The 15,333-nt window shown below is 37.3% G+C and overlaps 2 protein-coding genes across 2 annotated transcripts; one reads left to right on the top strand and one right to left on the bottom strand.

The window, feature by feature from the left end:
* Positions 1-3,635: 3,635 nt before the first annotated feature.
* LOC121953182 (tetratricopeptide repeat protein 9A) lies at positions 3,636-7,265 on the bottom strand. The gene is made up of 3 exons (XM_042500114.1): positions 6,620-7,265; positions 5,343-5,525; positions 3,636-4,498 (listed from the first exon to the last, which is right to left on the bottom strand). The coding sequence occupies exons 1-3, from the start codon at positions 7,092-7,094 to the stop codon at positions 4,416-4,418; spliced, it is 741 nt and encodes a 246-aa protein (XP_042356048.1). The 5' UTR covers positions 7,095-7,265; the 3' UTR covers positions 3,636-4,415.
* A 2,118-nt stretch (positions 7,266-9,383) lies between these two features.
* On the top strand, positions 9,384-14,670 carry med6 (mediator complex subunit 6). The gene is made up of 8 exons (XM_042500113.1): positions 9,384-9,433; positions 11,219-11,378; positions 11,677-11,768; positions 12,015-12,097; positions 12,213-12,321; positions 12,536-12,651; positions 13,359-13,386; positions 14,000-14,670. Exons 1-8 carry the CDS (start codon positions 9,412-9,414, stop codon positions 14,128-14,130), a joined length of 741 nt encoding a protein of 246 aa, XP_042356047.1. The 5' UTR covers positions 9,384-9,411; the 3' UTR covers positions 14,131-14,670.
* The last annotated feature ends 663 nt before the right edge of the window (positions 14,671-15,333 follow it).

Raw genomic sequence — 15,333 nt, 5'->3', positions numbered from 1 at the left:
ACTGCAGTACCGTGAGTGGCCATTGGAAAAATTGGAAACTAGGCCAATGAGTTAACTATAACCTGAACTAATGTCAGCCTACTAGCTGTAATTTAGCTTATCTACATGTCTGCTTCTTTTTGTCAGCTGATTATGCAATTTTCAAATGATAAGCCACTTAGCATTATGAAGCCAATTGTCCAAATGAAATATAGGAACATTGCCGATAACGTTATCCTATGATTTATATTTATTTTCCAGCCTTCATCAATGTGAAGATGGTCAATCAGGGTCAGTCTCGTGTTTGTCACTGTTTTGGTCGATGCCAAGGTGTTTGCTCACGGCTACAGAGTACGAACAGCAGGATGCTGTTCCCCTAGAGGTCTGTCACTAATAATGAGGATTTTCTGAAAGTTACATACAGAACCTTTTAAGATGTAAATTATTACTTTAGAAATAAACTGATTAATGGCTTGATTGCAGAATTTACAGTTTCACAAAAGCTTTACATACTTTTTCTTAATTTCAAGCTGGAGTTCAAGATTGTGCATTTTATTGAAGTGCACTTTTTGGAAAGCGTCATGAATGTAAAGCTTCAGGTTTTTTTCCCATTGTCAAAAAAAAAAAGCTGTCTCAGATCATTTGTAATTTGTTGTGTTATTTGAACCCATCTGTATAATTCGCTCTCCTGTGCAAGTGGCGGATGGATTTATGTACCGAGCACCTGTCATCACTGATCACCTGTTTGCTGTCATATTCGAGGGACACGGGATGCTGTTGTATTATATGAGCACTTCTTTGCATTAGCAACTCACGGTCTTGAAACAGTGTCAGTCCAATAATGTCTGACACCGTCTCGAGCCCTGTGCGGTGAACTGTACTATAAAGACGAATGTCTCTGCTGTTTGGGTTTGAATTGGGACCGAAACACTGTCGGGAAATCACAACCAAGTATATAGAAGAACTCAGTAATTCCCCTTTGAGTTTATTCTTTGTTTGTGACCCAGAGCAGCTTGTTTGGATCCCGACCCACCAGAGAAACGTTTCTCCAAACTAAAAAGGGAACTTTGTATTTGTAACTGTGTAAATTGCCTCATGAATTGTTGATCAAATTTGAATGAGGGATGTAAAGTATGTAAGCGACAAACTGCACGATTGTCATGTGGCTCACTGGCGAAGCAGGCCCTGGTGGCATGTCGAAGTTCGTTCCTGATTTATTGAATTTTATTTATTGATTAATTTATGTGGGTTTTTTTATAATTCATTGGTATTTGCCTTGATTTTTGACACCTGTTATTGTCCGTGAATGTTTTTAGAGTTCAAACTAAATGCAGTCACATTTCGCTTGTTTCATATTCGTATGTCTGTTTCACACATTTAGAATAATCATCAGGTTTGTTGTTTTTTTTTTTAACATCTTTTACAAGGATGCAAGTAATTTTAACCCAACTAGGGAACATAAACTGACACAATTAGTTTATTAATCAATATTCTGATACTTATACTGATAAATGGTTTGAGTCATTTTTTAAAGTAAATATACTGATCATATCCTGGATCCAGCATCTCAATTGTGAGAATTTGCTGCATTTCCTCATATTATCTGATAGAAGACTGATTTTTTGGGGGGGGGGCTGTTGTTGTGGAAAAGTAAGAAAATATTTGGTATTAATAGATTGCAATAGATGTTTTGTTTTTTTTTATTGAGAAAATTACCAAAAGAAAATATTATATTATTGGTTGCAGCCCCAAAGCCAACGGTCAGTTTTTTTTTAACTGACCTAAATGCATGCAAACTGGTTTATGCACATTGGTTATATTTTTGCTTCTACATTTTGCTTGTGTTTGTCTGGAGCAGACTCAAGCCAACTACAAAATTAAATGTGACATAATTAATCAATATTGTAAATATTGGTTAGCAATTTGAGTTATTTTTTAAAAGCAAAAATACTAAACTTATCCTAGTTCCACGAGAGTGAGAAGTGCTGCTTTTCTTAATTTTATATAATTGTAAACTGAATTTTTGGGAGGTTTTGGGCTGTTGTCTTTGAAAAACAAGCAATTGTCCTGCTTAAGGAAATTGGGATGGGTGTTAAATAATTTAGAAAAAACAAATCAGCCTTTTAAAAAACTGTCACACATGTATTTGATTGAGCTAAACGCATGCAAACTGGGTTGTGCATTAGTTTTTTTTCCTCATGCTTTACCTGTGTTTGTCAGATTGGGGTTAAATAATTTGCAAATAATTGTACTTTTTTTTTTTTTAATTATCCATGACAAGAAATTCACATTATCAGAGGAAGTACCGGGTTAATGCGACTGTCAGTGTTGGTAAATCCTACCCATCAACTGTCTGGTAAAAAAGAGATCATGAATTATCAGTGATTTTAAAATAGATCTACCTGACTCTGGTCTTAATGCCTGTTTCTGTCATTTCATTTTCAAATGTTAAGTGACCTCTCATCGTCTGAGATTTGATCTGTCTTTATCCTGAGTGTGACCCGATGTACATGTAAACGTGAATGCTTTTTCTCCGAGGATTGTGCAGAATGTGATCATGCTCTATGTACACACACTGTGTTTCAACTAAGGGCGCTAGTTGAAACGAGGCTCTCTTGAATGAGGTGTAGCAAGCCAAGGTGTCGTTATCTGTCTGAAATGTTACCACGAATAAGCTGATCTTACTGTTGCTGATGGACATTGTTGAGGTTGGGAATAATACTGTTACTAACTGACTTGTATTTGCACTGGAACACACTGATTTGAGTAAAATCATGGCAAACTATTCAACAGGGTCACCTTCTTTTTTTTTTTTATTTTTTACAAAGCTCTGTTTTCATGTTAAATGAACCCTTTTTAATTAACCCAGACACTTAGATTGACATCAGTTTTCTTGTGCTACGTTTAGATGCCTTTCATGAACATTTAAGCCTCTGAAACCTGAGAAAATTGGTTTGATTAAATTTAAATAATAAGTGAGTTGGCAAGTAATACCCCGTAGATTGCAAAAAAAAAAGGTAACAGGTAACGACCTGACATTTAGCAGAGGGGTAATTATTAGATATTATGATATTATGATGGCCTCAGTTTGTGCATTATTTAGATTCACATCGCAATAACTATCCATTTCTCAGAAAGAGGATTTTTTTTTTAAGTTGAAGTTTAAAAACATATTTCCAGAAGACTTTCTAAACATCTGAATTATTGCATAATTAAAGAGATTTTAAAACCATTTTGCAACTCTGTTTCCTATGTTTCTATTCAGGTAACCAGCTGGGGGCCATCTTCAATTGACTTAAGGATAAACATTGCAACTTAGGAAAAAGAGGTAAAATGTTTTGTTTTTTTTAATCATACAGTGGTCTGAATATTTGTTTTAACCCTTTGAAACCGGGAGCGACGTCACTTGTCTTGTGCTGCCTTCAAACACTTTTACGATTATTAAAAACTTGAGAAACTTATTACATAAGCATCACCATGGCAGCAACCAAAGTAAAACAGTATAAAATAATTTCAGCCTTGATTCACTTACTTATGTACACATGTGCTTTCATCAGCATTTCTCCATAGATATATTCTAGCTTATGAAGAACGTAGGTAGAAAATTTAATTAAAAAAAAAAAGTTAAGGTAAAGTCACTGCTGCAGCACAACAAAATCAATCGACACATTTATTACACGCATACCTTTACAGTAAACATACAGTATTTGTGATACAGTAATGCTGTGAATGAAGTGCTTTGTTTTGGCATCAATAACCACAAATAGCTTGTCTCTCCATTATATTTTTCATGATTTATATATAAAGTAGCCTATGTACATTTTGTGATATGTCTGTTACTGCAATTAGCAACCATGTGCTCTTGATGTCCTCGATTACGCACTTTGAGTTAAAAATTAAAGCACCATTACTTCAGATAGAATCGAGAGTATAAAAAAAAAACGTGTCTTTTGTTGTACTTTCAAAATCAAAGTAATGTGATAGGAGTGTAGGTGGTTGTTACTCATTCACTCCGTGCCGTTCAAGAGACATCTTGTGCGAGGGCACGTGCTAATTTACAGTTACACTCGCCTGCAGACGTGCTGGACTCACTCTATGGAACTTGTTGCTCCTGTCTCTATCACAAGTGTTGGCCTGTATGTGCAATGTTTGGACTGGCAGTGCATCAGTTTGTAATAGTTAAAAAATACTTGGGATGGAGTCATATTAGATAAAATTGGCGGTTTTTAGACGGAAACACACACACAAAAAAGAAATGCTTCAAGCACACAACGATAAAGTTCAATCACATAACTGGCAACCGGATGCTGTGCAAGGCAAAAGCAAACGAATATCTCTTCACACCGAGACCTCTGAGTCATGGTGTGTAAGGTCTGGGTGGCACACAGTAGGGCTGATAATTTATGACGGGTGAGAAGTCGTCAGACAGCCAGCGTTTATGTCGCCTCTTTTTTTTCCCTTTGGGCATTCCGGCGAATCTTCATCTCTGTCAGCTGGATGTAGCGGATGACATTAGTGTCTGGAAAACAAAGACAGGAAAAGATTTATTTCCTGCTCAGGCAGGAAATGGTGCATCAATATGCTCGTAAATCTTCCACTTAAACTAAACCCTAACATGTGACGTATAAAGTGGCGACAGGAAAGTTTTAGGAAATGTTTTTTCAGCAATTACAAATAAACACGTTTTTGTTTTCACATATAACACTGTGTATTTTTTTTTTTAAAGTTTATCCTGTGTGCTTTAAAAGCATCTGCACAGGCAATCAAATTTGTTATAAATCAGGTGAAATCTTAACAAAACTGCAAATGTTGTACTTTTACATGACAACAGCAAAGCAAAAAAATGCATAAACATGAGCCATTTGCGGAAAGAAAGCTAATGTTTTTCCTTTCCCACCAAAATTTGTGCGTGCACACAGGTTTACGGCCCTACTAAAAAAAACAGTCTTCACGTTTTGAAAAAAAATCTGCGTATTAACACATTTAATGTTATAGCTGCTCTAGGTGGCTACTTTAAGATTTTTTTCAGCTTTTGCCTTTATCATAGAGCGTGGAAGGGGGGAGCGGGGGATGACACGCAGCAAAGGGCCACAGGTCAAAGTTCAATGAATTAAACTACTTTATATGCTGTCGGTCAGTTTAATCTGTATCAGTGCGCCATTTTTAAGTCGATCATATATTTTGTGTGTAAAATCCCAACATGTAAAATGGCCTCTAAGTATAGGTGTAAATTCAGTGGAGTAAAAAAAAGATATATGGAGTAGAATAAGGTGGCAGCGACCAAATTAAATCGGGATTTTTTTGTCTGATCTGCAGTTGGGCACGTTTGTCACAGAAGAAAACCACCATTACTCGGTCCTCACCTGATGGTTCCTGTTTGTGCGACTCCTTCAGGTAGTACAGCGCCTTCTGGAAGTCTCCGAGGTGGTAATAGGCCACACCGGATCGGTACAGAGCCTTGAAGTTCTTCCCTTCCTTGTGAAGCACTTTGAGACAGTATTCCTTCACTCGTTCATAGTTCACCAGCTCCATTTGCAGCAGACAGGCTGGAAAATACAGGAGGTGAAAAGTTAGTGCATGAGCCAATGTTTGAATTTCACAACAGCAGAAGCTCTAATGTGTGTCCTGTTAGGAGACAAGACATTATTTTATTTAGTGTGTTTGTAGGAGTTTAGGACATTTCTGGTATTTTAGGACATTTTCAGGATGTTAGGATATTTTTTTTTATTTTAGGACATTTCTAGGATTGTAGGATATTTCTGGGATTTTAGGATATTTCTAGGATTTATGACAACATTTCTAAGATTTTACCTGGTTTATAGAATTTTAAGACGTTTCTGGGATTTTGGGAGGTTTCTAGACATCTCCAGGATTTTAAGGACCCTTCTGGGATTTGGGGACATTTACATTATTAAAATGCATTCTTAGGATTTTAGGACGTTTATAGGAGTTTACAACATTCATTTCTAGGATTCTAGGACATTTATAGGATTCGACAATGTTTCTTGGATTTAGGAGGCTTCGAGACATTTCCAGGATTTTAGGATGTTTCTGGGATTTAAGGACTTTTCAGGATTTTATGAAATTCCTAGGATTTTAAAATGTTTTGTGGATTTTAGGACATTTCTAGGATTTGAGGACGTTTATAGGAATGTCGGACATTTCTTGGAATTTAGGATGTTTTTAGGATTTTAGGACAGGGCCTCTGGCCACACCAGATCGGTACAGAGCCTTGAAGTTTTTCCCATCCTTATGAAACACCAGTATTCCTTCACTCGTTCATATTTCACCAGCTGGCTGGAAAATACAGGAGGTGAAAAGTTACTGCACGAGCCAATGTTTGAATTTCATCATAAAATAGAGGCACTATTGTGTGTCCTGTTAGGAGCCAAGCCACCATTGGTTCATTGTTTTTATATAACAAATATATGACTGCTTTTGCTGAGGGGTGAATAAATATAGCAATATGAAGTGGAAATGAAAAGAAAGTGAGGCAGATAGTGGGGTTAGCCTGAGAATGACTCATTCGCTTTATGAATCATTCATGAGCTCAGGAGTATTCCCAGAATCTTTCTGTGTGTTGAAAATACAGCAGATTTGTGTGTGTGTGTGTGTGTGTGTGTGTGTGTGTCTGTCTCACCGGCCAAGCTGTTGTAACACTCCAGCTCTGCGTTCTCCATGGCCCCCTTCTGCTCATCTGTCAGCCGGGTGGACTTGCTGATGGTCGGCAGGAGGGGGGACGGAGGCTTGGAGCCGGTGTCCGGATCCCCCAGCACCCTGCACAGCCCCTTTATCTCCAGCAGAGCGCGGTGATACTTGCCGATCGCCTCTCGGTACTTCTTATCCTTGTAGCACTGGGTGCCTTGGCTCTTGAAGTCCAGCGCGCGCCTCACGACGTCGGCCGGCTCGTTGAGTGACGGCTGTTTGAGCATCGACCCTCCATGATGCCTCTGCTGCTGGAGCTGCTGCTGGTATCTGGCATCTTTAGTCCGGCTGCTGCTGCTGTTGGGAGGCTGCGCGCACTGCTGGAGCCTCGGGGAGCCGCCGCCGCTGTCGGTGTGGCCGCCTCTGCCGCCGTCCACCCTGCCGTCGTGCCCGGCCTGGATCACGCTCATATTCGTCGTTATTTTATTATAGCTGCCCTGGCGCCACCGGCCCTGAATTAGCTGGGAATTAAAGCTCCTTCACTGCATCCTCTCGGCCGTAGACGCTCGCCAGTGTCGCAGCTACGTCTTCTCTGTGCGCAGCCCTGCGCGATGCGCGCTCCTCAGCTGAAGCCTGTTCTCGTATTTTTCTCCTCCGACGATCCGATTGGTCGATGAACTCACGGCCAGTGGTCCCATGGGGGTCCTCGGGCAGGAAGAGGAGAGGGTTTAATTCCATTATCAGTTCATTTGGATGCAATTTAATTATCAGTTTGTTTGCAAACTCGACGCATTGTTTTATATGATGCACATACTGTCCATGTTCTCATTCGTATTGCTGCCGATGTAAATGTAAATCCGCATATATATTTATAGATAGATAGATAGATAGATAGATAGATAGATAGATGTAGATATAGATATGTGTGTGTGTGTGTGTGTGTGTGTGTGTGTGTGTGTGTGTGTGTGTGTGAATATATATATCAATTTTTGGATTATAGATCAATAAAATTATCATTAAAATTTTTCAGGGGCTCCCTTCCCAGAGTTATGTTTTTCTATTTGTCTTTAACCTTAATGATTAGATTTCGTATTTATTTTAAATACCCTCAAAACCTCAAAACCTTCATGTAGGTTTGAAAGGCAATTTTTCAAACATTTTTTCAAAGGCAAAACCCATGAAATGTTTTTTTTTGTTGTTGTTGTTGTTTTTTGTTTTGGGGGTTTTTAATAGTGGAACGAGGGTTGTGCATATTCCCACAGTCACTAGGGCAGGCTCAAGGAAAGGTATTTGTATTTTATTAAAAAAAACAAACAAACAAAAAAAAAACACCTACTCTGATAATTAGAGTACAGTCTCTTAATTTTAGATTTTTAATCGTATAATATTTCACCATCCTTATTCTACATGTGTTTCAGATAACTCTACCTCTCTCTCCTCTTAAATATTCCTTTCAGTCTCTCGCTCTTATCTCAGATTGGAGGAATGCAGTCATCTCCACTCGGATGAATCAGATAAACATCATCCAGCCTGTCGTCTCTCGCCCGAGCAGCCTGCAGCCTGCAGCCTGCCTCCCCCAGATTGCTCTCATTCTGCGCAGCCACTCTGGACACACTCATGACAGACTTCAGTCCCTAATGACAGGCTATGATGTCACTCAGACCGGGGTGTATGCGGGGTAATAGTGTTATCAGCCTCTATTATGAAGAGTGGAGCAGACAGCTAGGTGATGAATACCGCCATCCCTTTTGTTCTGACAGAGGAGCTTCTCATTTGACTGCCATTTTATCAGCAAGCGTGTGTGAGCTTGTGTGTGTATGCTTAAATCCATCTGTCCTGTCACACTCTCCGGGCAGTGAAGTCAGCTGTCTGGGTGTGTCTCTGGAATTTCAGCTCTGTGGAACAAATGCTGCTGATCAGAAATAAAGAGCACGAACCAGGAAAACTATCACAACAGACTGATTGCGTAATCGATACTTGTTTGCAGCATCACGTGCCTTAGATGGGATGCGGGCCTAAAAGTGCAAACTCTACATCTCAGTTAAATGTAAGGGTTTGTGTGGAATGACATGGATTTTCTGACATGTTTTTAGGATTTCTGGATGTTTCTGGGATTTTAGGACATTTCCAGGATTTTAGAATACTTTTAGGATTTTTTATTATTTTTCCTATGATTTTAGGATGGGTTGTTTTCCCAAGGATTTTAGGACATTTCCAGGATTTTAGAAAAAATTTTAGGATTTTGGAATATTTTTCCTAGGATTTTAGGATGGGTTGTTTTCCCCCGGATTTTAGGACATTTCAAGTATTTCAGGTAGCTTCTAGGATTCTCAAACATTTCTAGGATTTTAAGGCATTTCAGGGATTTTACCACGTTTCTATGATTTGCAGACAGGACATCTCTAAGATTTTAGGCGACTTCTAAGAAATAAGGATGTTTCTAGGATTTTAGTAGTTACATTTGGTGCTTTGGAAGGACCTCTATTGGTGGTGCAGGGGTTCCTCCACTGGCATTTTATTTTATTTTTTGACAAACAAGCTCAATTTTGATGCTTGTTATGCACTCTGGCACCTTATGTACACTAAAAGCACAATAAATAGTGAGTCAATTTATTTTTATTGTGTCTTACTTTGTACGCAACTTCTATAATATTAAAATATATTCACAGCGTTTTATTTGTGTCGTTTTTTCCAATTTAACCAATTATAACTATAGCGATGACGTTATCAATCTACGACCGGAAGCAAAGTGACGACGTCCTCTTTGTGGGACAAGTTGTTTACATCATGGCGTCGGTGGATTTCAGAGGTAGCTAAAATCACCGGTTTGTTGTTGGTTAGAAAGTCATTTCCAATGTTTAGTTCGTGTTGTCTAATTAATTAACGACTTATGCATTGTATGTCCACCGTTGGGGTAAAGCTTCTGTGTGTATTTGGCAGTTTTTACATATATTTGTTAATGCTAGAAGCTAACGTTAGCATCCTTTGGCATCTCTCCGCTTTTATTAGCATGCCGGCTAACTTAGCTAATGCTGGCTGGCTGCCAGAGTGATCAATAAAGCAACGAATTATAGGTTACTTATAAATTCAGTGGATTTTCTTAATTGAATAGGACTTCAACAACGTTGTAAAAATACTCCGTTACTTTTACAGTAACTGACAACCTCGCTACGGTTAAAGTAAACAACCTATAACTGAAAATATTACTGTCCTTTCTCCGCAGTTTAATAGTTAAAAAGTCTGATTCTCAAAATGTTAGCCATTTCAGAACATAGGAGGCAAAATTCAAATTACTTGTCATTATTTAGTTTATATTGTACTAAATGTTACAGTTCCTATTTTGGACTTTATACTGGTATAAAACCGTAATATTTTTCGTTAACAGCACTGGTATGAATTTAGGAAACATAGAAATGCAAAGCTACATTTGACTTGATTTTGTTGCCATAAGCAACATACACACTTCACAAAGTATCACAAAACAAAACAAAGGGTTTAAAAAACTAAAGACCAACTAAATCCAAACAGGCCAAAGAAATGTAATTATGCCAGATGCTTTATTATTTGGAGATGGTCATTCAAGTCTTTGCAGTCCTGAGTGGAGCCGATTTTACTGTATTTATCAAAGCATTGTAACCCGAGGCTGTGATGCTTTGATGATGATGATTCGTTAAAAATAATAATCATAAGAATAACTTTTTGTTTATACGGTCCCTTTTAAAAACAAAGCAAGGTAGGGGCAATAAACCCCAGAAAGCGTAAAAACAATAGAAGTTAGTCAGTCATGCTGCACAAAGGCTAGTCTTAGGAGATTAGAGGCAGAAACATTTTAGAAAAATAAAAGAACAAAATAAAGGCAGTAAATACAGAACATTAATGATAATAATAGTAATAAGCAGAATCAAGACAGATAAAAAGATAAGTTAAAAGACAAACTAAAAGAGGACATCCCATAAAAACTAGTCTATAACACTAACTTTTAGTTTTAAGCCTTGACTTTGTAATGGCCAGAAAGGCCCCTAAGGCTGCGAAATGGCCCATAAGGGATCAATATTTCTGTTATGTAGCTTGGGGCTAGACCTGGACAAGCTTTAAAAGTGATCAGTAAAATCTTAAAATCATTTCTAAAACAAGCAGGAAGCTAATGGAGGGAAGCTAGGATTGGAGTGTTGTGATGTAATCTGTTAAAACCAGTGATAAGCCATTCATGTTTAAATGTGTTCAGCAAAATCCTAATATCACTGATTATCCTTATATCACTTGCACTTCAATATATGCAATAAACAGTATAAAGAGGTGCACGGTTGTGGCGAGAATCCAAAAGCAAACAGAACATCGACGCTCACAGATAAATTAACTTATTTTATGTGGGCAAAATGAACAGAACATGTTTCAGCTACAACATTATTACACTGATGATGTCTTTGTAACTGAAACTCGTCTGTTTCTGTTCATTTTGCCAACATTACATTTGTTAATTTACCTGAGTGCCAGTTTTTAATTTATTTTTGGAACCTCAAAAAGTTATCAGTTATTAAAACTGACCAGCCCTCAGCTTAGGACATTAGTTATATTTTTTTTGTTTAATTGACAGACAACCTTCTTGGGATATCCTGGGTGGACAGCGGCTGGGTGCCGATTCTGAACCCTGGAAATGTACTGGACTACTTCTCTGAGAGAAGTAACCCCTTCTATGACCGAACATGTAATAATGAGGTAGTGAAGATGCAGCGGCTTTCTCTGGAGCATCTCAAGTAAGTTTATCTTACACAGCGCAATTTTTTGTTACTTAGAAAATAGTTGCACATAAATAAAAATAAAGACATTAAGTGTCACATTGAGTTAAGATTGGTATCAGCTCAGAGAAGATACTAAATGCACCACAGTTTTAATGCAAATTAACACATAGAGCTTGAACATAAGCAAATAAAACACTGTGATAAAGTAATTATCTGTTATTCTGTAATTATTCTGTAATTATTCTGTAAGTAATTATTATTCTGTTTTAAAGATGCAAAACTAAAAGCAAACTTTGTTTTTGTCTCATTTCAGTCAGATGGTGGGAGTCGAGTACATTCTTCTTCATGCTCAGGAGCCAATTCTGTATATAATCAGGAAACAACAGAGGCAGTCACCAACACAATGTGAGCAGCGCCATGTCTGAATTCTCAAATAATTTAATTGTGACATTTTTGTTAGTGCATTTATACTACAGTTTAATAAGGACAAAATTGCCATTTAAGCAGCCTGATGAATTGGAGTGTGAGAATTACAGCTGAACATAGCTGTTCCCTCTATCCTTATTCAGCTGTATAGTTTATTTATTGTATTTAAATGCTTATATGAGCTCATCCTCATTTCCACTTCCACTGTGTGTTTTCATCCTCCAGTAATTCCCTTGGCTGATTACTACATCATAGCAGGAGTGGTGTATCAGGCCCCAGACCTGGGAACAGTTATCAGCTCCAGAGCGGTGAGAATATATAGTCTGATCCCGTAAAAAGCACTTGAAACCAAGTTGTGCGAAGGCTGTTGATGCTGGATTTGATAATAAATAAATCCTGTGACATGAGTGACATCTGTTTCAGCTTTCTGCTGTCCATGGAATCCAGTCTGCCTTTGACGAGGCCATGTCATATTGCCGTTATCACCCATCCAAAGGATACTGGTGGCACTTCAAGGACCAGGAGGAGAGAGGTTTGACTTTTTTTTAATTCACAGTGTTGACATTTAGGTGGTAGTCTTGACAGCACCGGAGTAGCTCCTGTAACAAGATCACAGATATTAAAGACAACAAATTGTCAAGAGCCAGAGCTCTTGAGGCCCTGAAACCCCAGAATGTTTATATAGAAGCTCAGGTTTGATATGATGACTTTGGCAAAAGCTGACTAACAAAACACTTTTTTAACAGAAAAAGCCAAACCCAAGTCTAAGAAGAAAGAGGAACCGAGTTCACTGTTTCAGAGGCACCGTGTCGACACACTCCTGTTGGACCTCAGGTCAAAGTTTCCACCAACATTTTACCAGGTACATGATCCACTCACACAAAACACTTATTTATTTAAAGTCTTCTCAGTATTTCCATTTGAAATGACCTGTAATACATAATCAAACCAAAACTGCAAAGACAGCAAAGATCTCCATGTGTTCAGCTGAGATCTGGTATTTTACCTTTAACTGTTGAAACTGAATGGTTTGTTAATCTAGAAGAAGAAATGCAAATCTATCCTATGTGCTGTTGAAACAATACAGAAAATAAGTTCTGTTTGGTGTTGTTTTTCGTTCCTTTTCATAGTGAATTGAGCAATGCTTTGTTGAGTAAGATAGAAATAAGATATTGATTTTGTGAAGGAAGCATATAGCCTTAGATGACTATTCACATATGAAATTTATAAATTAGTTAGACATTAGTTATCTGGAGAAAGCCTAGGAGAAAAAAAACTCTTTATCAAGATTATCTGTCCATATTTAGTGGCTCCTTTTGTGAATAGTTCATTTAAAATGTTGTTCTGGTTTTGCTCATAGTTTGTGTTTTATGTCTTTCTTTTCGACATGTTTTTGTGCATGCTTTGTATATGAAAACAGAAATATGTATTAGATGATGGTGGCTTGTAATTGCTTGTGTGATGCGCCAAGCGAAAATCTTTGCATGGCATAAAAATGGAAAAATATTAATTATTTCACATTAATGTAATTGCATCTAAGTAATACTGTTTTTCTTTCTGTAATTTCAGCCTAAACCTGGCGAAAAGCCGATTCCAGGTATGAGCTTGAAATAGTCATGTTATACTCACATCCTTAAGTTAAATAATGAACCTAGTCTGTCTGCGGATTTCAGTGAATAACATTCAAATTGTTATAAATATGTCTGCAATTATTGATTATTATAATTGTCAATAAATCTGGCGAATATTTTCTCTATTGGTTGGTCTATAAAATATCATAAAATGGTGAAATATGTTAATTAGTGTTTTCCAAAGCCCAAGATGACATCCTCAAATGTTTTGTTTTATCTACAAAACCAAGTATAATCAGTTTACAGCCGTAAAGGAGCAAAGAAACCAGAAAATATTTATGTTCAAGACGCTGGAATTAGAACATTTTGACTTTTTTTCTTTCTTAAAAAAAATCTCAAACTGATTAAATGATATCAAATTAGTTGACAATTAATTTAATTTTTGACAACTAATCTGTTAACCATTGCAGCTGTAGATGATTTAGCATTTTTATTTCGTGTGCACTTTTATTATTACGCTTGACCATGGGTCTATATTTATAGCTGGCTATGATATTATAACATTATAACAGATTTTTTTTCTCACGATATACACAAAATCTACAAGTTTCCCTCTAACTGTACTCTCTTGTATTACAGTTGAGGTGAAGAAAGAGCCTGAACCCCCTGCAGAGGCTGTAAAACAAGAAGAAAGAGAACCAGCTGCAAAGTCCTCCGCTCCAGCTCCACCAAGCAAACCGCCTCCTGAGAAGAGAGCAAGACTACAGTGAGAGTCATAATTCACAGAGCGAGGAAAAGTCCTACAGCACAGACCAACAGAACATCTTGCGAGTATTTTTGTTCCCTCCAAATTTGCAAGATCGTCCACAACTCCGCTCATTTGATCAGTTTACAGGAAACTAAGAATGAACTGGCATAAAAAGTTGCTTGTCTCAGTGCCAGGACTACTTTTACACTGTAAGCTTAGTTTGGCATCGTTTCAGGCAGCTGTGCTACGAGCGGGGGTTAACTGCCTGATGTCAGCAGGCATTTAGCAGTATTCTCACTCAGGATTGTTTCTGACGATGAGCTGACATCAGCATCAGTGTCGGTTTACTGTTGACATCAGCATCATATTCGTGTTGTAGTGACTTCAGAAGACAGTTTAATTCCTAGTGTGCTTTACAGGGTGATGTGTCCTAATGCATCTCTCATCTGAAAGGCAAAAAATCTTCTTGACATGAACACCTCTGTTTAATTACACTTTTGTCTGTTTTTTTTTTGTTAAGAATACTTTTGTGTTTTTGTATTAAAATGTATCAGCTGCTGTATCCAGATGTGTTTGTTTGCACTAGCAATAGTCTTGAGTCTTGCTTGATAAGTTTTTCCTCGTGATCCGAACAAAATATAACATTTATGTAGCTGAGAAATGATCAATAACTCATAATTCAAAAAAAATTAAATCAAGATTGCTTTATTCACGTTGACTTGTCCTAAGCCCCCTTTAGTGATTAATATAAAAACTGTTTAACAGTGCAGTAAAAATATAAAAACAAGATAAGTAGGATATTGCAAAGTATAAAAACCTAGAAAGAGTAATGTGCACAATACAAAAACTAGATAACAGTAAGGTCAAAAATATAAAACTGTATAACAGGAAAGTTAAAAGAAAACCTTCACAACAGTAAGGTACAAAATATCAAAACTAAATAACAGTAATGATTGAAATTTAAAAATAACATGACACTGTGTTGCAAAATGAAAACTACATAAGAGGTGCAAAAAAACCCCTACATAACAGTAAGGTGCCAAATTGAAGGGAAAAAAACTACATAGCTCAGTGCAGAATTAAAAACAACTGCATAAAAAAAACAACAGTAAGTATAAAATTTTTTTTAAAAAAAGCCGTGAAAATATAAAAACTTGCAAACAGTACAGTTAAAACAACCCAACAACATAACAGTAAGATGCAAAATACTGAAACTAGCAAAAGA

Source organism: Plectropomus leopardus, chromosome 14, assembly GCF_008729295.1.
Source record: "Plectropomus leopardus isolate mb chromosome 14, YSFRI_Pleo_2.0, whole genome shotgun sequence".
Taxonomy (NCBI): domain Eukaryota; kingdom Metazoa; phylum Chordata; class Actinopteri; order Perciformes; family Serranidae; genus Plectropomus; species Plectropomus leopardus.
Note: the sequence above shows the minus strand (reverse complement) of the source record. Positions and strands in the feature narration are given on the sequence as shown.